Below are 23,017 nucleotides of genomic sequence, written 5' to 3' on the forward strand. Positions count from 1 at the left end.
AAACCCTCCCCTCAAACGTCTCCTTACCAACCTCAACAGAACACATGACCATAACACAAGGCACAGATCACTCTTTGATGTTCCTCGTGTCCATCTCACGCTATGCAAAAACTCAATGCACATAAAAGGCCCTAAAATCTGGAATTCATTACCTGTAAATATAAAAGAAACACTTGTCTGTTTATAAATTCAAGTCTCTTCTCAAAAATCACTTACTCACCCACAACCAAATAAATACTGAATAATTGTATCTTAAAAATTGTATCTCGTAAATGTTTCTAATAATTGTATCTCATAAATGTTTAACCTGATACCCAATCAAACTTTGTTATTTTTTAATTACATTACCCAACAGAATACTGAATGCACAGCAATACAGTAAATGACCATATGACCTGTTTTTGTAATACTCATTTGTGCCTGATTGTTATCAGGGAAACCGGCAGGCCGGACTTGAGTCCTGGAGATGGGAAGTACAGTGCCTGCACTCTGAAGGAGGGGTGTTAATGTTGCAGTTTAAAAACTGTAGTGTAAAGCACCCTTCTGGCAAGACAGTGATGGAGTGAATGATGGTGAAAGTTTTTCTTTTTCGGGCCACCCTGCCTTGGTGGGAATCGGCCAGTGTGATAATAAAAAAAAAATAAAATAATAATGTTTTACCACTGAATATATCACTGCTTAGTGAATCTTAAGTTAATTTTAAGCCTGCCCATAATGCTCTGCATACAAGGAGCTTTGGCATGTTGCACTTAACTGTATTCATTTGTACTACTCTGTATTATGTTCAAATTAATAAATAAATAAATAAATAGATATGTAACTGCAGTTGGCCAAGAGTTCAGTAGTCTGAACCCTTAGCCAGCCTCTAGTTCCCACAGACACACAACCAAGGAATTAGTAAGCAGCTTCTGGGACAGGGACACAGCTGGAAATAATCAGTACAGTGGTACCTCGGGGTACGAGCAGCTCAAAATGCGAACAGTTATGTAAGTGTATTTATGTAAGTGCTTTTGCAAGTGTATTTTTGGGCATCTGAAATGGAGTAATCAAATTTACGTTATTCCGTATGGGAATAAATTCATTCGGTATCAGCACTCGAACAGCCTTCTGGAAGGAAATAAGTTCATATCCCGAGGTACCACTGTATTTTCACTACTGCCAATGTTCATTTGAAGACTACTGTACTTGTTAACACATCTCCATTTTCCAACAGCCATTGGAATACATACCATAATCAGACCAGAGGTCAGAAGTATAAACTTAATCTGTACCAGGAACACCATCATAAAAATACGGGAACAAAGTACAGTGGACCCTGCCTTACGATATTAATCCGTTCCTGAGAGCTCATCGTAAGCCGAAATTATCGTTATCCAAATTAATTTTCCCCTTAAGAGATGATGGAAATCAAATTAATCCGTTTCTGACACCCCAAAGTATGAAAAAAAAAATTTTTTTACCACATGAAATATTAATTTTAATACACACAAACTGAAGAAGACATGCACAATTACTACTATACTAAGAACAGAATACATAACGCTTACCTTTATTGAAGATCTGGTGATGATTGATGGGATGGGAGGAGGGGAGAGTATGGAAGTTATTGTTTAGAAGGGGAATCCCCTTCCATTAGGACTTGAGGTAGCAAGTCCTTTTCCAGGGTTACTTCCCTTCTTCTTTTAATGCTACTAGGACCAGCTTGAGAGTCACTGGACTTCTGTCGCACAACAAATCTGTCCATAGAGCTCTGTATCTCCCGTTCCTTTAAGACTTTCCTAAAATGGGCCATAACATTGTCATTGTACAGGTTGCCAACATGGCTTGCAGTAGCTGTGTCAGGGTGATTTTCATCCTTAAAGGTTTGCAGTTCAACCCACTTTGCACACATTTCCTTAATCTCTTTTTTCAATTCATACTAATTCTTGCCCTTTTTACCACAGGGATGGCACTAGAAGCTTTCTTGGGGTCCATGGTGATTTATTTTGCAGTTACAAGCACTAAAAACACTGGGATAATGTGAAATGTACTGAATGTATGCATAGATGCGACCGTACCGGCTGGCTTGTAAACACTGGCGCTGAGGCCACATGTGGGACGCGTCCCGGACGAATCATGTAAGGCGAGGCAAATTTTTTGCGTTCAAATGCTTCGCATGGCGGATTTAACGTAATGCACTGCGTTCGTAAAGAGGGGGTCCACTGTAATTTTCAGTTAGCCAAACCCATTGTACTTGGCAAACTCCAAGACTTGCAGTTATTCACCTGCTTAGGTCAGTCGCCCCTCCTATCTTCATTTAACTTGTATATTTCTCACATTTTGCATGTACTCTGTAGTTTTGATAAAGCTTGGTTTCTAACTAAAACTTTGTCTTAATAAAGTGCTCATTCTTCCTTAATGTCTTCGTTTTGCAACATTGCACTTTGCAAGGATTGCTGTTTGTTTCTTTCCACTTCAAAACTATGAAAGATAGCATGTCAAGATTGTAAAATTCTACTTGAACTTGGTATACTGTACAGTTATCTTTATTTTCTTGTGTACCAGTACAGTGGACCCCCGGTATTCGATGGCATTGGTATTCGATAAATCCGGTATTTGATGCATTATATCGCAAAAAAATTTCCTCGGTATTCGATTGAAAACCCGGTATTTGATACGATTCGTACAAGACCTGTCCATGTGTAGCCAGAACTGCCCCGTGTGCGCCAGTGTTTACAAGCCAGCCAGTGTGCGCGCATCTAAGGATACATTCGGTACATTCCATATTATCACTGTGTTTGGTGCTTGTTTCTGCAAAATAAGTCACCATGGGCCCCAAGAAAGCTTCTAGTGCCAACCCTTTGGTAAAAAGGGTGAGAATTAGTATGGAAATTAAGAAAGATTTTGAAGGGTTTGGGGCTAACCCTGAGAAGCCTATGCCAGTTGTGGAATCCATTGTGTCTACTTCAAAAATTAAGGAAATGTGTGCACAGTGGGTTGAAGTGCAAACCTTTATGGATGAAAATCACCCTAACACAGCTATTGCAAGCCGTGCTGGTGACTATTACAATGACAATGTTGTGGCCCATTTTAGACAAATCGTAAAGGAGCGGGAGGTACAGAGCTCTATGGACAGATCTGTTGTGGGACAGAGGTCCAGTGACTCTCAAGTTGGTCCTAGTGGCATTAAAAGAAGAAGGGAAGTAACCCCGGAAAAGGACTTGCTACCTCAAGTCCTAATGGAAGGGGATTCCCCTTCTAAACACTAACACCTCTCCCCTCCTCCCATCCCATCAATCATCACCAGATCTTCATTAAAGGTAAGTGTCAATTACTGTATTTTATTGTTATTGTAATCATTCTATTGCATTAAACTTAATATTTCATGTAGTAAAATTTTTTTTTTTCATACTTTTGGGTGTCTTGCACGGATTAATTTGATTTCCATTATTTCTTATGAGGAAAATTGATTCGGTTTTCAATATTATCGGTATTCGATGACCCTCAGGAACGGATTAATATCGAATATCGGGGGTCCACTGTATTTCTAATCAGGTATTAATTCTGTAATGCAGGTACAACATTGATTTTCCGGACCCTTTGGTTCCAAAGCCTTTCCGGATTACTGAGTTTTCCGCCTTTAGAGAGCGCAGTATGTATTCCTTGGTCTTAAGGTTGGATAAGTGACGTACAGTTGGGTGGTAAATACACTGCCGTGGGAATTTCAAGTTCCTGCTCGTAAATTTGTATGGACTATGAGTTTCTGGACCATCAGTGTCTGGAAGATCGATGTTGTACCTGTATGTATTTCTAATTTTGGATGTCTAGTCAGAGACCAAGTCATATTTTATATGATCCCTGAAGTCATGAACAGGTACACTAAGTGGCTTGATATGATTACTTAGGATTTATTTTCACTATGGTCCCTATGTGGTGTATATTTTTCCTAATACTACTCATAGTTAATATTCATACAGTTTATAACAATTATAAAGATAGAAACTGTACATATTAGGGGTAAATTATACAGGTTATACAAATAGCTGATAAAGATCATAGGGATAGCTAATGCAAGTTATAGCAGTGCTTTTCAACCATGGTGACTAGATATCCTGGGGTGATTCAGGCTAGGGTCCAGGATGAACCAGGGATGACTCAACTCAGTACAGTGACACTGTGGCATATCAAGAGTATCAGTAAAAGTGAAGATCATCTTGTTGATCAATGTCTTCATATTAAAAGAGGTTAAAAAGGGATAAGAAAAGCTAAATGAGACTACAAAATTAAAGTTGCAAGGGAATCAAAGACAAATTCAGAATGTTTTTCCAAGTAACACGATAATTGTGGTTGCCCATGGGGTCGAGACTCAGCTCCTGGCTACCTTTACCTCTTCACTGATGAGTACTAGGTCCTCTCTCTCCCTGCTCCATGAGCTTTATCATACCTCGTGTACTTAAAGCTATGTATGGTTCCTGCCTCCACTACATCACTTGCTAGACTATTCCACTTCCTGACAAGTGAAGAAATACTTCCTAACATTCCTTTGACTCATCTGAGTCTTCAACTTCCAATTGTGACCCCTTGTTTCTGTGTCCCCTCTCTGGAACATCATGTCTCTGTCCACCTTAATTTATTCCACGCAGTGTTTTGTATGTCGTTATCATGTCTCCCCTAACCCTCCTGTCCCCCAGTGTCGTCAGGTCAATTTCCCTTAACCTTTTTTCGTAGGACATTCCCCTTAGCTTTGGAACTAGCCTTGTTGCAAACCTTTGCATTTTCTCTAATTTCTTGACGTGCTTGATCAAGTGTGGGTTCCAAACTGGTGCTGCATACTCCAGTATGGGCCTGACGTACACGGTATACAGTGTCTTGAACGATTCCTTACTAAGGTATCGGAACGCTATTCTCAGGTTTGCCAGGCGCCCATATGCTGCAGCAGTTATCTGGTTGATGTGTGCTTCCGGAGACGTGCTCGGTATTATATTCACCCCAAGATCTTTCTCCTTGAGCGAGGTTTGCAGTCTTGTGCCACCTAGCCTATACTCTGTCTGCTGTCTTCTTTACTCTTCCCCGATCTTCATGACTTTGCATTTGGCGGGGTTAAATTCGAGTAGCCAGTTGCTGGACCAGGTGTCCAGCCTGTCCAGGTCTCTGTAGTCCTGCCTAATCCTCATCTGATTTGATTCTTCTCATTAACTTCACATCGTCTGCAATCAGGGACACTTCTGAGTCTATCCCTTCCTTCATGTCATTTACTTATACCAAGAACAGCACTGGTCCTAGGATTGACCCCTGTTTGACCCCGCTCGTCACAGGCGCCCACTGTGATACCTCATCACGTACCATGACTCGTTGTTGCCTCCCTGTTGGGTATTCTCTGATCCATTGCAGTGCCCTTCCTGTTATACATGCCTGATCCTCTAGCTTCTGCACTAATCTCCTGTGGGAAACTGTGTCGAAGGCCTTCTTGCAGTCCAGGAAAATGCAGTCAACCTACCCTCTCTCTCGTGTCTTACATCTGTTACTTTGTCATAAAACTCCAGTAGGTTTGTGACACAGGATTTGCCTTCCATGAATCCATGCTGGCAGTCGTTTATAATCTTGTTCCGTTCCAGGTGCTCTACCACTCTCCTCCTGATAATCTTCTCCATGACTCTGCATACTATACACGTCAGTGACACAGGTCTATAGTTTAGTGTCTCGTTTCTGTCTCCTTTCTTAAAAATGGGGACTACATTTGCCGCCTTCCATACCTCAGGTAGTTGCCAGTTTCAAGAGATGTGTTGAAGATTGTGGTTAGTGGCACACACAGCATCTCTGCTCCTTCTCTAAGGACCCACAGGGAGATGTTGTCTGGTCCTCATCGCCTTTGAGGTATCTAGGTCATTTAGCAGGTTCTTCACCTCCTCCTCGGTTGTGTGCACGTCATCCAACAACTGCTGGTTTAGTCTTTGTTGGTGTCCCCCTCTGTGCTGTCTTCCCAGAGTTGCTGCTGTCTCCACTGTAAATACTTCCTTAAATCTCGTGTTGAGCTCCTCACATACCTCTTGATCGTTTCTTGTGAGTTCCCCCACCTTCTTTCCTCAGCCTGGTCACTTGGTGTTTGACTGTTGTCTTCCTCCTAATGTGGCTATACCCCAGTTTCGGGTCAGACTTGACATTCGATGCTATGTTGTTTTCGTACTGTCGCTGGGCCTCCCTCCTTATCTGTGCATACTCGTTTCTGGCTTTTCAAATAATCTCCTTATTTTCCTAGGTCCTTTGCCTTCTGTACTTTTTCCATTCTCTAGTGCACTTAGTTTTTGCCTCCCTACACCTTCGGGTAAACCAAGGTCTCGTTCTAGCCTACCCATTATTTCTATTGTCCTTGGGAACAAACCTTCCCTCTGCCTTCTTGCATTCTGTTATGTATTAGATCATTTCGTTTACTGTTTTTCATTCCAATTCTCTGTCCCACTGAACCTCCTGCAGGAAGTTCCACATATCTGTGTAGTCCCCCCTTTTATAATTTGGCTTTTCCCATTCAGCTCCTGTTACCCTCTCCACTTGAAACTATGTATTCAAAGCACAGAACCACTTGATCATTAGCTCCTAGGGGACTCTCATATGTGATGTCCTCAATGTCTAAACTGCCCAGGGTGAACACAAGGTCCAGTCTTGCGGGTTCATCCTACCATCTCACTCTGGTAATGTAAGTAACATGTTGGTGCATCAGGTTTTCCAGTACCACATCCATCATCATGGCTCTCCATGTTTTGGGACCCCCATGTGGCTCCAGGTTTTCCCAATCAATCTCCCTGAGGTTGAAATCGCCCATAACCAGTAACTTTACTCTGCTCGAGTGAGCCCTTCTTGCCACCTGAGCCAGTGTGTCCACCATTGCTATGTTGCTCTTTTCATATTCCGCTCTTGGCGTCCTGCTGTTCTGTGGTGGGTTATACATCATTGCAATGACTATTTTTTGTTCCCCAGACTGAATTGTACCTACTATATAATCCCTTTCTCCAGTCTCGTCCATGCTTTCCATTCCCTCAAATCCCCATTGGTTTTTAATGAGCAGTGGAACCATCCTCCCCTCTGCTCCTTATATCTTTCCTCTGGATCTGATATCACAGTGGGAAGAATGTATTTGTTATTGTCTCAGTGAGTTTCGTTTCTGTGACTGCTATGATGTCTGGGGACTTCTCATCGATTCTTTCATGCCAACCCTCATATTTATTTGTTATTCTATCCACATTCGTGTACCAACCCTTCAACTTCTCTTGTAAAACTGTGGTCCTGGGAGAATATTGGGGTTGGGAAGTGGGAGCCCTGGTGGGGGCCTATGGGGGGTTGTGTTGGGGATGGTGTTTGTGATGAGGGGGTGGGGGCAGAATGCCCATAGGTGGTTGCTGTAGGGGTGGGGTTTGTGATGTGGGGGGTGGAGACAGAAGGAACAGTGTGTGGGTTTTGGTTTAGATTATTTAGTTGCTTTGGGGTTGTTGTGGTTGGAGCCCTTCTCTGGGTGATTCTGGAGGAGGGTGTGTTTGCTCTGTCACCTGGGTCTGGGTTATTGTGCTTGTCTTCATCATTGCCTATCGCTCCTTCTTTCATCTTTGTACCCTCTCTTTCAGTATCATCCTATCTTCTTATGTTCTGTTTCAATCGAGGTACATGCTCCAGTACTCTGGTTTGTCCCTCATTTGTGCTTTCTCCTGCAGGACTAAGGTTCGAGCTGATTCTGCCTTGATTATTTTGACAGGCCGTTTTCTTCCGCTTGCAAATCGCCCAATTCTCCGAAAATTTGTCACCTGGATAATGTCATCCTCACCTGTTGCTTTCATGATACTTTCAATCACTTTTTTTCTCCACCTATTTTCTTTCATCATAGGATTCCCCATTCGACTTCCTGGAGTCCATAGACAAAAACTGACCTATGTCTTTTGTCCTCCCACTGTATCTCCCTTTGCATCCTCTGAGGTTATTTAATTCCTTCCACTGAAGCATTCCTTCCTTCAAACCCTTCTTTGACTGATGCCCCTGTGCTCAGTGGTCTGTCTTTCCTGCTCAGATGTTCCTGGCCATTGCAGTTGTCTGTTAGAGCCTCTGCATATAGTATAGCTCTTTCATTGTCTTCAGACTTCTCATTTGTTCTTAGTGTGCTCCTCATCTTTTCCTGGGCCCCACGTGGGTCTGATAGGCCCTTTGCATACAGTAAAGCTCCACTGCTCTCTGCAGTCCCCTTGTCTGTGACTGATATAGAAGTTCATGATGGCATGGCTGTACTGTCATTTGGCTCTTTAAGCTGTTTCAGATTTTTTAGTTCTTCTTTTAAGCACTCTATCTTAGCTTCTACTGCTCTGGCTTGTAGCTCCCATTTCCTGCTCTTTGCAGCTATCCTCTCCATTTTCTTGCCAAGCTCTTCTAGCTTCCTTCATTTGCTGAGAACCACTCTCTCCTTCCCTTTTTGTGAGCTCTGCCTTTTTCTTCTATTTTCTTATTAGTTCTTGTACATGCTTGTACATGCATGTGTATATGCTTGTATATTCTTGTGTCCTTGTACAGGCATGTGTAGTGTGACCTAAGTGTAAGTAGAAGTAGCAAGACGTACCTGAAATCTTGCATGTTTATGAGACAAAAAAAAGACACCAACAATCTTACCATCATGTAAAACAATTACTGGTTTGTTTTACACTCACTTGGCAGGAAGGTAGCATCTCCCTGGGTGGTTGATGTCTACCAACCTATTATTGCTAGTTAATATAGGTTATAGGGATGGATTTGTATTGGTTATAGGAACTGCTAATACAGGTTAAAAGGATATATAATTCAGGTTACAGAAATAGATACAGGTTATAGGGATAGTTCACATAGATTACAGGGATACCACAGTAGTTAACACAGATTAAAGGGATAATTAATGCTGGTTATAGGAATAGCTAATATATGTTATAGGGATAGCTACTAGAGTTATATGTAATGCAGGTTGAAAATGTGTGTGCAGTATTGAAAGTAACTTTAAGCACATTTTTCTTATAAAACACAAGAAGTTCGTACAGAAGTGTAGACAGCTGCTGTACTGTGGATTAGTCAAAGATTACAGTGGAACCTCAAAAATCGAACTGCTCCCAACACAACCAATTATGTAAGTGTATTTTTGTAAGTGCTTTATAAGTGTATTTTTGAGGGTCTGAAATGGACTAACCTAATTTACATTATTCCTCATGGGAATAAATTCATTCGGTAAAGGCACTCGAACAGCCTTCTGGACCAAAGAAAGTTCGATATTTGAGGTTCCACTGTATATTATAAGTTCAATTACATGTAGCAAAACTTTCAGTAATAAAAATTTCATGTGGAAATTGATATGCCATTTAGCTTTCTTTGACACTCTTGATGAAAATAGGAATTTTGTGATTTTTTTTTTTTTTTTTTTTTAGGTGTACTGAATGTATTTGAAAATTATACCTAGAACCAGTAGATTTAAGATTTTTTTTTTTTAAATGAAGTAATGAATGACTTCACAAGTTGTGGTTAGAACAAAATCCATCGTCACTTATTGCCCTCAGGTCAACCAGTTGCAGGCCATTGCTGTGGAGGCACGCAAAGATCAACTGAAAAATGAGAATCAAGAACTACGGAAAGAAGTGGATAGGCTAAAGCAAAATTTGTTGAGTCTAGAGAAAACCCAGGGCATCACTCAGGTTAGATATACTGTACACCATTTTGTTCTTCTTTTCTCCAGGGCTTTGTAATTGTCATATTAATGATCTCAAAAATGTGAAATTTGATGGAAACTCATGGAATTACACAGGCACAAATTGGCATATTGGGTGCATTTACACATTGGTAATTTTGCAGACTTGGAGTCCTGTTTTAAGCAATTTCCAAGCTCATTTTGACCCAGTTCCTATTTATTTTATTAGTATGCCTTCTATTTTATTGATTATTGGTTTAGGCTGTCCCAGTAATTAAAGCAGACCTAGTAAAAATTTATTTCACTAGTAAGTCCTCCATTCTATCTAATGATACCAAGAAATAGCCAGTAAAACCGTAAAACCCACCTTAGAAAATACCTTAAAGACAAGGTTAGAGGTTAACTTTTTTCACTGCACACTACATGGGGCACAATTTTTTTCCTGAAATGCACTCACTGCAAAGACACATTCTCTCATGTTACCGCTCACAGCGTATTTGAAGAAGCTGTGCTTAAAATTGTAGATCTGTGTATGAGACAGTGATGCTAGTAAAGGGTTCTTTACCCAAGAAATTAGAATTACCGTCCCCTTCCTTAGAGCAAACCTGGTTACTTTGATTTCTCAGGCACTGTATGATTCCTAGTGGTATAATGCTTACCATTAATACAATAATGTAATGATGGGCATAAGTCTGCTTTATGCAGTATGTCTTTTGTAAATGCACTTTGTTCCTTGAGGGAGGTTTCTTGATGATGGTGAGGGGCTCTTGATCAAACAAATTATACCTTTGCACCTCTTCCTTATTGCCTCCCATTGGTATGCTCTGCATACTAATGGGCTTTCTGCATTCATACCTAAATGTTATCCATCTCCCTACAAATATTGTATCATTCTGAAATAAAGATTACGATTATGAATATTCTTCCAGGAACTGTATGACCCCCTGTGGGTAGAGTGCTTTCCCCCATGTAGTTCTTCCCTCATTGGGGTCCTAATTTCAGATGTTTATTATTATTATTATTTCTTTATTATTATTATTTCTACACAGAACTGTTTGCTTATAGACATATATTCATATAATGGCTTACTTTTCCAACCAATATGTACAGTAAACCCTCTACTTAATGGACTAAATGGGGAGTGGATGGCCAGTAATAGCACGTGTAATGGCTAGAGAATTTTTTTGCCGTAACTGTAACAGTGAATAGTTTGTAACCAAAGGATTTTGTCCATTGTTTCCAATGGACAGTTTTGTAACCACTAGACTTTGTAGTTTCTGAATCATTTGACCCTGTGCATTTTGAAACCAGTTAGCCAGACTATAGTCATGGAGGTGGGAAGTACAGTGCCTGTACTCTGAACAAGGGGTGGAGATATGTTACAGTTTTTGAACTGTAGTATCAGTATGCCTCTGGCAAGACAGTGATGGAGTGAGTGATGATGAAAGTGTTTCTTTTTTGAATCATCCTGCATCAGTGGAAAATGGCTGGTGTGTTAAAAAAAATCTGGAGTACAATATTTTTCCACTTAAGTGGCGGGGGGATGAATAATCAAGAACAACACAAGTTCATGCATTTTTTCCACAGTATTATGACTTCGTTAAGAAGACCAAACCGTCCATTCCTGATAATGTTATCCCTGGTAATGATCCTCTGGTCCAGTCATCAGTACAGTCACTGTCGCCTAAGCCTCAGGTGGAAAAACAAAAGGTAATTCTCATCGCATTTGTTTAAGAAGTTCCATACTTATTTATGTAACATTTTTGCATGCATATGCTTTTTAACCAAAAATTTTAGAGCAGACATTGAAATTTCCTAAAAATGGTTGAAAACCTCATGTGAAAATAGAAACATACACAAATAACCTACACATAGAGAGGAGCTTACAACGTTTCCTTGAATCAGAAATTTCCACTCTTCGTAATTCATTTTCCCATCTTGGCTACCCTTCCCATTTCATAGAGTCTGCCTTCTCACATGCTAAACATAATTTCTTCTCTCCCAAACTCTCTACTCCTGGGAACTCTCCTGTCCTCTGCCTTCCCTACATTTCCAGTCTTTCTAATCTCAACAGCTCTCTCCGTTCCTTAGACATCAAACTTACTTTTCACGAGACTAACACTCTTCACACTAATCTAGTTCATACCTCTCCTCCCTCTATAGATGCTCCTGGTGTCTAGTCTATTTCTTGTTCCTCCTGTCCTTTTCAGAACTTTGGAGAAATGGACCATTCTCTTTCTGACAGACTCAAAGAGCACAAAAGTAGTGTTACGTTTGCCGACACCAACAATGCTCTTTTTCTGTCATGTCAGAGATCACAATCATCCTATTGACTGGTCTTCTGCTAAATCTGTCTACCCTACTTTTAAATTTCAGAGTTGCCATATAGTTGAATCCTCCCTTATACACAACTTTCTTTGTATGAATTTTATTTCTGGCTTTGTCTCTGTAGATGCCTTCCTTTCCCATTACATTGTAAAATGTTCCAAACTTCAGAACACCCTTGACCTAATCTGATAGTTTTTTCCCCTTTTCCCTTTTCCTCTTTCCTCTTTCTCCTTTAGGTTTTCTTTCTTCTGCCTTGAGTATTTATACTTTATTATTTATTTCCTCCCCCTCTGTGTTCTTGCTCCTACCCTCTGTGGGCACGTAGCTCCCTTGCAATGTTCCTCTTCCTTATTTGACTCACTTCACTACTACTACCACTACTACTACCTCTCTTTCTCCTTTCCTACTACCTCTCTTGTCCCGTCCCTGTCTGCTAGCCTATATATATGCCCTCCTCCTCTCCTTTTTGTTAGTGTGACTTTATAAATGGTCCAAGTTGGCCTGAAACGTCATTGTAAACTCCTCTCTCCTATTTGTGGGTTATTTGTGTATTGTTCCAGTTACAGTATTGTGCCTTTTTTTTTTGTTATTTAGTCAGAAACATTTAGGTTAGGCTCAGAGAAAGACATATCATATGTCTTTCTCTAGGACTGACCTCATGGTGATCATTTGCATTACAAAGCAGTGTATTTGCTCATTCCTGTGTACTTGATAAAACCCAGCCTTGGGTGAAACATAGTACAGTGGAACCTCAAAAATTGAACTTAATCCGTTCCAGGAGCTAGTTCTAAATTCGAAAAGTCTGAAATTCGAAGCAATATTTCCCATAAGAAATAATGGAAATACAATTAATCCGTTCCAGAAACCCAAAAATATACACTCAAAAAATGCATTTTATAGAGATTAATTACAGTTTTACATACAACAAATACTATAGTTTTTAATTATAACATTTTTACTTACCTTTATTGAAGATTGGTGATGGCATCTGGAAGATAGGGAGGAGGAGAGAGGAAGTTGGGGTTAGTGTTTGGAAGGAGAATCCCCCTCCATGAGGACTTCAGGTAAAGCCCTCTCTGGGGTTACTTCCCTTCTCTGTCTTTTAATGCCACTAGGACCAGCTTGAGAGTCATTGGACCCCTGTCTCACAAAATAACTGTCCACAGTCCTCTGTTTCTGGCGCCTCTTTAACATTTCCCTAAAATGGGACATGGTTCTGTCACTGAACTTGTTGCAAAGATAGCTTGTTTCAGCTTGCTCAGGGTGGTACTTCTGCACAAACATTTGGACATCATTCCACTTGGCACAAATCTCCTTAATCTTTGAAGAGGGCACCTCATCCACTCCCTCATCCTCCTCCTCTGAAGCAAGTTCCTCAGCTGTGGTCTGATACTGTTCCAGATGAAGCTCTTGCAGCTCTTCAGTGGTTAGCTCTTCCCTGTGGTCCTCCACCAACTCTTCCACATCCTCACCACTCACCTCCAACCCCAGGGTGTTCCCCAATGCCACAATAGAGTCCACATTAGGCAGAGGGTGAGCTGGGTCAGGGTCAGGGTCAGCCTCAAACCCTTCAAAGTCCCTCTTTTGGACACAATCAGGCCACAATTGTCTGCAAGCAGAGTTCAAAGTCCTGGAAGTCACTCCCTCCCAAGCCTTACCTATAAGGCTTATGGAGCTGTAGATGTTGAAGCGATTCCTCCAGAACTCTCTTAGGGTCAACTTAGTGTCTGTGGTCATTTCAAAGCACTTTTCAAACACTGCTTTTGTGTAGAGTTTTTTGAAGTTAGAAATGACCTGCTGGTCCATGGGCTGGAGGAGAGGAGTGGTGTTAGGAGGCAAGAACTTCACTTTTATAAAACTGAAGTCATTAGACAAGAGGTCTAATAAGTTTGGAGGATGAGCAGGAGCATTGTCCATTAACAGGAGGCACTTGAGTGGCAGTTTCTTTTCCTGGAGGTATTGTTTCACACTGGGGCCAAACACTTCATGGACCCACTCTTTGAAAATTTGTCTTGTGACCCATGCCTTATGATTACCTTTCCACAAGACACATAACTTGTTCTTAAAGACATTGTTTTTCTTAAACACACTGGGATTTTCTGAATGATACACAAGTAAAGGCTTCACTTTAAAATCACCACTAGCATTAGCACAGAACAAAAGAGTAAGCCTGTCTTTCATAGGCTTGTGTCCTGGCAGTGTCTTTTCCTCCTGTGTGATGAAGGCCCTTTTTGGCATTTTCTTCCAAAACAAGCCTGTTTCCTCACAAACACTTGTTCAGGTTTCAATTCTTCACTGTCTATTTATTATTTATTATCACACTGGCCGATTCCCACCAAGGCAGGGTGGCCCAAAAAAGAAAAACTTTCACCATCATTCACTCCATCACTGTCTTGCCAGAAGGGTGCTTTACACTACAGTTTTTAAACTGCAACATTAACACCCCTCCTTCAGAGTGCAGGCACTGTACTTCCCATCTCCAGGACTCAAGTCCAGCCTGCCGGTTTCCCTGAACCCCTTCATAAATGTTACTTTGCTCACACTCCAACAGCACGTCAAGTACAGTGGACCCCCGCTTAACGATCACCTCCAAATGCGACCAATTATGTAAGTGTATTTATGTAAGTGCGTTTGTACGTGTATGTTTGGGGGTCTGAAATGGACTAATCTACTTCACAATATTCCTTATGGGAAAAAATTCGGTCAGTACTGGCACCTGAACATACTACTGGAATGAAAAAAGTTCGTTAACCGGGGGTCCACTGTATTAAAAACCATTTGTCTCCATTCACTCCTATCAAACACGCTCATGCATGCCTGCTGGAAGTCCAAGCCCCTTGCACACAAAACCTCCTTTACCCCCTCCCTCCAACCTTTCCTAGGCCGACCCCTACCCCGCCTTCCTTCCACTACAGACTGATACACTCTTGAAGTTATTCTGTTTCGCTCCATTCTCTCCACATGTCCGAACCACCTCAACAACCCTTCCTCAGCCCTCTGGACAACAGTTTTGGTAATCCCGCACCTCCTCCTAACTTCCAAACTACGAATTCTCTGCATTATATTCACACCACACATTGCTCTCAGACATGACATCTCCACTGCCTCCAGCCTTCTCCTCGCTGCAACATTCATCACCCATAAACCATACCCCCGGCCGGGATTGAACCCGCGGTCATAGAGTCTCAAAACTCCAGCCCGTCGCGTTAGCCACTAGACCAGCTAGCCACAATAAGATTCATCCAACTAGGTATATTTCTACACCATAGGAAGGTTAGCACTAACCTTCCTATGGTGTAGAAATATACCTAGTTGGATGAATCTTATTGTGGCTAGTTGGTCTAGTGGCTAACGCGACGGGCTGGAGTTTTGAGACTCTATGACCGCGGGTTCAATCCCGGCCGGGGGTATGGTTTGTTTGCAATCGTGTCATTACGATTTCTTGAGTCATTCATCACCCATGCTTCACACCCGTATAAGAGCGTTGGTAAAATTATACTCTCATACATTCCCCTCTTTACCTCCAAGGACAAAGTTCTTTGTCTCCACAGACTCCTAAGTGCACCACTCACCCTTTTCCCCTCATCAATTCTATGATTCACCTCATCTTTCATAGACCCATCCGCTGACAAGTCCACTCCCAAATATCTCAATACATTCACCTCCTCCACACTCTCTCCCTCCAATCTGATATCCAATCTTTCATCACCTAATCTTTTTGTTATCCTCATAACCTTACTCTTTCCTGTATTCACTTTCAATTTTCTTCTTTTGCACACCCTACCAAATTCATCCACCAATCTCTGCAACTTCTCTTCAGAATCTCCCAAGAGCACAGTGTCATAGTCAAAGAGCAACTGTGACAACTCCCACTTTATGTGTGATTCTCTATCTTTTAACTCCACGCCTCTTGCCAAGACCCTCGCATTTACTTCTCTTACAACCCCATCTATAAATATATTAAACAACCACGGTGACATCACACATCCTTGTCTAAGGCCTACTTTTACTGGGAAATAATTTCCCTCTTTCCTACATACTCTAACTTGAGCCTCACTATCCTCGTAAAAACTCTTCACTGCTTTCAGTAACCTACCTCCTACACCGTACACCTGCAACATCTGCCACATTGCCCCCCTATCCACCCTGTCATACACCTTTTCCAAATCCATTAATGCCACAAAGACCTCTTTAGCCTTATCTAAATACTGTTCACTTATATGTTTCACTGTAAACACCTGGTCCACACACCCCCTACCTTTCCTAAAGCCTCCTTGTTCATCTGCTATCCTATTCTCCGTCTTACTCTTAATTCTTTCAATAATAACTCTACCATACACTTTGCAAGGTATACTCAACAGACTTATCCCCCTATAATTTTTGCACTCTCTTTTATCCCCTTTGCCTTTATACAAAGGAACTATGCATGCTCTCTGCCAATCCCTAGGTACCTTACCCTCTTCCATACATTTATTAAATAATTGCACCAACCACTCCAAAACTATATCCCCACCTGCTTTTAACATTTCTATCATTATCCCATCAATCCCGGCTGCCTTACCCCCTTTCATTTTACCTACTGCCTCACGAACTTCCCCCACACTCACAACTGGCTCTTCCTCACTCCTGCAAGATGTTGTTCCTCTTTGCCCTATACACGAAATCACAGCTTCCCTATCTTCATCAACATTTAACAATTCCTCAAAATATTCCCTCCATCTTCCCAATACCTCTAACTCTCCATTTAATAACTCTCCTCTCCTATTTTTAACTGACAAATCCATTTGTTCTCTAGGCTTTCTTAACTTGTTAATCTCACTCCAAAACTTTTTCTTATTTTCAACAAAATTTGTTGATAACATCTCACCCACTCTCTCATTTGCTCTCTTTTTACATTGCTTCACCACTCTCTTAACCTCTCTCTTTTTCTCCATATACTCTTCCCTCCTTGCATCACTTCTACTTTGTAAAAACTTCTCATATGCTAACTTTTTCTCCCTTACTACTCTCTTCACATCATCATTCCACCAACCGCTCCTCTTCCCTCCCGCACCCACTTTCCTGTAACCACAAACTTCTGCTGAACACTCTAACACTACATTTTTAAACCTACCCCATACCTCTTCGACCCCATTGCCTATGCTCTCATTAGCCCATCTATCCTCCAATAGCTGTTTATATCTTACCCTAACTGCCTCCTCTTTTAGTTTATAAACCTTCACCTCTCTCTTCCCTGATGCTTCTATTCTCCTTGTATCCCATCTACCTTTTACTCTCAGTGTAGCTACAACTAGAAAGTGATCTGATATATCTGTGGCCCCTCTATAAACATGTACATCCTGAAGTCTACTCAACAGTCTTTTATCTACCAATACATAATCCAACAAACTACTGTCATTTCGCCCTACATCATATCTTGTATACTTATTTATCCTCTTTTTCTTAAAATATGTATTACCTATAACTAAACCCCTTTCTATACAAAGTTCAGTCAAAGGGCTCCCATTATCATTTACACCTGGCACCCCAAACTTACCTACCACATCCTCTCTAAAAGTTTCTCCTACTTTAGCATTCAGGTCCCCTACCACAATTACTCTCTCACTTGGTTCAAAGGCTCCTATACATTCACTTAACATCTCCCAAAATCTCTCTCTCTCCTCTGCATTCCTCTCTTCTCCAGGTGCATACACGCTTATTATGACCCACTTCTCGCATCCAACCTTTACTTTAATCCACATAATTCTTGCATTTACACATCCATATTCTCTTTTCTCCTTCCATAATTGATCATTCAACATTACTGCTACCCCTTCCTTTGCTCTAACTCTCTCAGATACTCCAGATTTAATCCCATTTATTTCCCCCCACCGAAACTCCCCTACCCCCTTCAGCTTTGTTTCGCTTAGGGCCAGGACATCCAACTTCTTTTCATTCATAACATCAGCAATCATCTGTTTCTTGTCATCCGCACTACATCCACGCACATTTAAGCATCCCAGTTTTATAAAGTTTTTCTTCTTCTCTTTTTTAGTAAATGTCTACAGGAGAAGGGGTTACTAGCCCATTGCTCTCGGCATTTTAGTCGCCTCATACGACACGCATAGCTTACGGAGGAAAGATTCTTTTCCACTTCCCCATGGACAATAAAAGAAAAAAAGAGGAACAAGAGCTATTTAGAAAAAGGAGAAAAACCTAGATGTATGTACATGTATATATATATATGCATGTGTGTGTCTGTGAAGTGTGACCAAAGTGTAAGTAGGAGTAGCAAGATATCCCTGTTATCTAGCGTGTTTATGAGACAGAAAAAGAAACCAGCAATCCTACCATCATGCAAAACAGTTACGGGTTTCTGTTTCACAGTCATCTGGCAGGACGGTAGTACTTCCCTGGGTGGTTGCTGTCTACCAACCTACTGTACCCCTTAAACTCCTGTACAAACTTCTCAGCCACCCATTTGTCTGAACTGGCTGCCTCACCATGTCTTACAACATTGTGTATGCCACTACGCTTCTTAAATCTGTCAAACCAGCCTCTGCTGGCCTTAAATTCACTATCAGCACTTGTTCCAGGAGTTTTCTGTACCAGATCGGCATGCAACTTCCTCGCCTTTTCACAAATAATCGTCTCTGAAACACTATCACCTGCAATCTCTTTGTCCTTGATCCACACCAGCAACAACTTCTCAACCTCTTCAACTATTTGTGGTCGTTTTTTGGTTAGCATATTAACACCTTTTGCAACATCAGCTTCCTTGATTTGTTCTTTCTTTGACAGGATAGAACCGATGGTCGACTTGTTTTTCCCGTACATCCTGGCAAGCTCAACAAGTCTCGCACCACTCTCATCCTTCTGTATTATTTCCTTCTTCACATCTATGGTGTTTCTCACTTTCTTTACCACAGGGGTACCACTAGCAAGTTTCTTTGGGCCCATGGCAGCTTATTTCACAGTCCCACAAGAACTAAACACAACGTAACAATCGTAAAATGCGTGAATGAGAGCGCAGGTTAGTGTTCACTCAAGCATAAACAAAGCTAGACTGCTCACGGCGCCTGCTCGGGGACGTGGACAGAGCAGGCCGGCAGACAGGTCCTGTACCCGGCTGTCCGAAAATAGGGGCACATTCGATAATAGGGACACAGTTTCTCCGAAAAAATGGTCCTATTTTCGAAACGTTCGATATGTGATACATTTGATTTTTGAGGTTCCACTGTATTAAAAGAATCCTTTGCTGTCAAGTGTCTTTATTCCACTTGACAGCTTTTTCCATTGTCTCTCTACTTTGTCTCCTCTGTCTTTGAACCTGAGTATGTTGTATGGTTTGAGTTTGTCCTCTCTCTCTCTTCATAGATTATTCCTTTGTTTATAACATGCTCGCCATACAAGTAGCACAACACTAACAAGGTCTTCTCACACTCAGACGTCACATTCAAATTTAAACACTAAGGGCAGTTGAATTTTCTGTAGTCAGCTGTTGTGTTTTGTTAAGTGCTCAGTTTGCCCATCTAGCAAATTAGGGTTTAAATTTAGTGTGGATGTGTAAAGGTATTGTGTACAGTTAATGTAAAATGCCCTAAGCTTGTCCTATAAGCAACTTAGGCGGGGTGGCCCATTTACAACATGCATGGCTTATGGAGGAAGAATTCTGTTCCACTTCCCCATGGAGGTAAGAGGAAATAAACAAGAACTAGAAAGAAAATAGAAGAAAACCCAGAGAGGTGTTTATATATATGCTTGTACATGTATGTGTATTGTGACCTAAGTGTCAGTAGAAGTAGCAAGACGTACCTGAAATCTTGCATGTTTATGAGACAGAAAAAAAGACACCAGCAATTCTACCATCGTGTAAAACAATTACAGGCTTCTGTTTTACACTCACTTGGCAGGACAGTAGTACCTCCCTGGGCGGTTGCTGTCTACCAACCAACTACCTACATTGTTAATTTATATACTGTAAATATTATGTTTTTGTAAATTTTGTTGTTTTAGCTCTTATTTAATGTTTAATTAGTTTTTTATTGGATTTTTTAGAAGAGTGATAAGAGACCTGAGAAGAAAGAGAAAAAGGAAGAGGGAGGAGGATTAAAAAAATCAGATGATGAAGCGCCTGTGGATGTGTCACGTTTAGATTTCAGAATTGGAAAAATTGTGTCGGCAAAGAAGCATCCAGATGCAGATTCTCTCTATGTTGAAGAGGTACAATATTTTATAGATTTTTTAAATTTCTAAAAAAGCAAACTTGAATCATTTTACAATTATGGTAGTTCAAGTAATGATTTTAAATTAATTTTGAAGCTGTTAGTACAGGTCCGCCAACACAAATCCGGCAATCAGTTATTCGGTTCCTTCAGTTATTCGGCACTAATTTTGGTTAGCATAATTTCAAATTTCCAGGGTCGCCACACCAACCTGCTGGTACTGTTTGGTGGCGCTACTTGCTGCATAAGTCATTCTAATTTCTTTTTCTCCATTTATTGTTTTAACCTGCTTACTTTTAGCCCTAGCCATGGTTCCAATGAATAAAAGAAATGCTTCTCATTATGTAAAGCACCTGCACAGTACATTATCCATTAAAGATAAGGTGGCTTTGAAGCCACTGTCGATTGCCATGAGCTCAGTCTCATGAAGCAGGAGAATATGCTTTATTATTATGCTAATATCAACACTACAGCTTATTTGCCTATCACAATTGATCTAATATGACATAAGAAACAATGTAAATAACATAAAACGTGTTAAATACTCCAGAATAAATAATATTTGGCATAACACTGAGCAGTTTGACGGAGGTATGAAGAGGATTTAGTATACAAACACCATTCTCCTATCCTTGTCTTGGTGGCTTATATTAGAGAAAACGGAGTGTAGCACAGGGCTAACTGTGATATACACTCGTACTGCACCATAAACCTGAAACAAAAAAGTTATTTTCTCTCTATAGATTATCACACACAGCAGCATATGTGTAGAGAACTTAGGATAACCCAAAAAAAAGTCAACATGGCTTATTTTTAGTACCTGGCTTGGGTTAGCCATATATGATTTTTGGTAAATATTCGATTCCCAGCCAGGGTAGAAACATTAGGCGTGTTTCTTTACATGTGTTGTCTATGTTTACCCATCAGTAAATGGGTACCTGGGTGTTAGCCGACTAGTGTGGGTGTTATCCTGGGACACTGACCTAATTTTCTTGAAATACTCAGCATAACAAGCGGCTTTCTGTACAGTAGTATGTCACTGATGTCAGCTAGGCCTGTATACCTTGTACATGTACATGTAGTAAATAAAGATTTTTTTTTTTTTTTTTTCTTCAACAAGTCGGCCATCTCCCACCGAGGCAGGGTGACCCAAAAAAGAAAGAAAATCCCCAAAAAGAAAATACATTCATCATCATTCAACACTTTCACCACACTCACACATTACCACTGCTTTTGCAGAAGTGCTCAGAATACAACAGTTTAGAAGCATATACGTATAAAGATACACAACATATCCCTCCAAACTGCCAATATCCCAAACCCCTCCTTTAAAGTGCAGGCATTGTACTTCCCATTTCCAGGACTCAAGTCCGACTATATGAAAATAACCGGTTTCCCTGAATCCCTTCACTAAATATTACCCTGCTCACACTCCAACAGATCGTCAGGTCCCAAGTATCATTCGTCTCCATTCACTCCTATCTAACACGCTCATGCACGCTTGCTGGAAATCCAAGCCCCTCGCCCACAAAACCTCCTTTACCCCCTCTTTCCAACCCTTTCGAGGATGACCCCTACCCCTCCTTCCTTCCCCTAAAGATTTATATGCTTTCCATGTCATTCTACTTTGATCCATTCTCTAAATGACCAAACCACCTCAACAACCCCTCTTCTGCCCTCTGACTAATGCTTTTATTAACTCCACACCTTCTCCTAATTTTCACACTCTGAATTTTCTGCATAATATTTACACCACACATTGCCCTTAGACAGGACATCTCCACTGCCTCCAACCATCTCCTTGCTGCTGCATTTACCACCCAAGCTTCACATCCATATAAGAGTGTTGGTACTACTATACTTTCATACATTCCCTTCTTTGCCTCCATAGATAACGTTTTTTGACTCCACATATACCTCAACGCACCACTCACCTTTTTTCCCTCATCAATTCTATGATTAACCTCATCCTTCATAAATCCATCTGCCGACACATCAACTCCCAAGTATCTGAAAACATTCACTTCTTCCATACTCCTCCTCCCCAATTTGATATCCAATTTTTCTTTATCTAAATCATTTGATACCCTCATCACCTTACTCTTTTCTATGTTCACTTTCAACTTTCTACCTTTACACACATTCTCAAACTCATCCACTAGCCTTTGTAATTTTTCTTTAGAATCTCCCATAAGCACAGTATCATCAGCAAAAAGTAACTGTGTCAATTCCCATTTTGAATTTGATTCCTCATAATTTAATCCCACCCCTCTCCCGAACACCCTAGCATTTACTTCTTTTACAGCCCCATCTATAAATATATTAAACAACCATGGTGACATTACACATCCCTGTCTAAGACCTACTTTTACCGGGAAGTAATCTCCCTCTCTTCTACACACCCTAACCTGAGCCTCACTATCCTCATAAAAGCTCTTTACAGCATTTAGTAACTTACCACCTATTCCATATACTTGCAACATCTGCCACATTGCTCCTCTATCCACTCTATCATATGCCTTTTCTAAATCCATAAATGCAATAAAAACTTCCCTACCTTTATCTAAATACTGTTCACATATATGCTTCAATGTAAACACTTGATCTACACATCCCCTACCCACTCTGAAGCCTCCCTGCTCATCCGCAATCCTACATTCTGTCTTACCTCTAATTATTTCAATTATAACTCTACCGTATACTTTTCCTGGTATACTGAGTAAACTTATTGGTCTATAATTTTTACATTCTCTTTTGTCCCCTTTCCCTTTATATAAAGGGACTATACATGCTCTCCGCCAGTATAATAAATAATAATAATAATAATAAT

General features: G+C 40.8%; 1 protein-coding gene across 2 annotated transcripts in view; it reads left to right on the top strand.

Moving 5' to 3' along the window:
* AIMP1 (aaRS-interacting multifunctional protein 1) overlaps window positions 1–23,017 on the top strand; it is a 45,757-nt gene that overhangs the window by 12,190 nt on the left and 10,550 nt on the right. Inside the window, exons 2-4 of one of the 2 annotated variants that reach the window (XM_053794350.2) lie at window positions 9,528–9,662; window positions 11,243–11,365; window positions 20,021–20,185. In XM_053794350.2, coding sequence (XP_053650325.2) covers window positions 9,528–9,662; window positions 11,243–11,365; window positions 20,021–20,185 — 423 coding nt within the window. The remainder of the gene's footprint in view (window positions 1–9,527; window positions 9,663–11,242; window positions 11,366–20,020; window positions 20,186–23,017) is intronic. The other variant, XM_070104731.1, reaches the window with a different exon arrangement.

Source organism: Cherax quadricarinatus, chromosome 94 (genome assembly GCF_038502225.1).
Source record: "Cherax quadricarinatus isolate ZL_2023a chromosome 94, ASM3850222v1, whole genome shotgun sequence".
NCBI classification, from domain to species: domain Eukaryota; kingdom Metazoa; phylum Arthropoda; class Malacostraca; order Decapoda; family Parastacidae; genus Cherax; species Cherax quadricarinatus.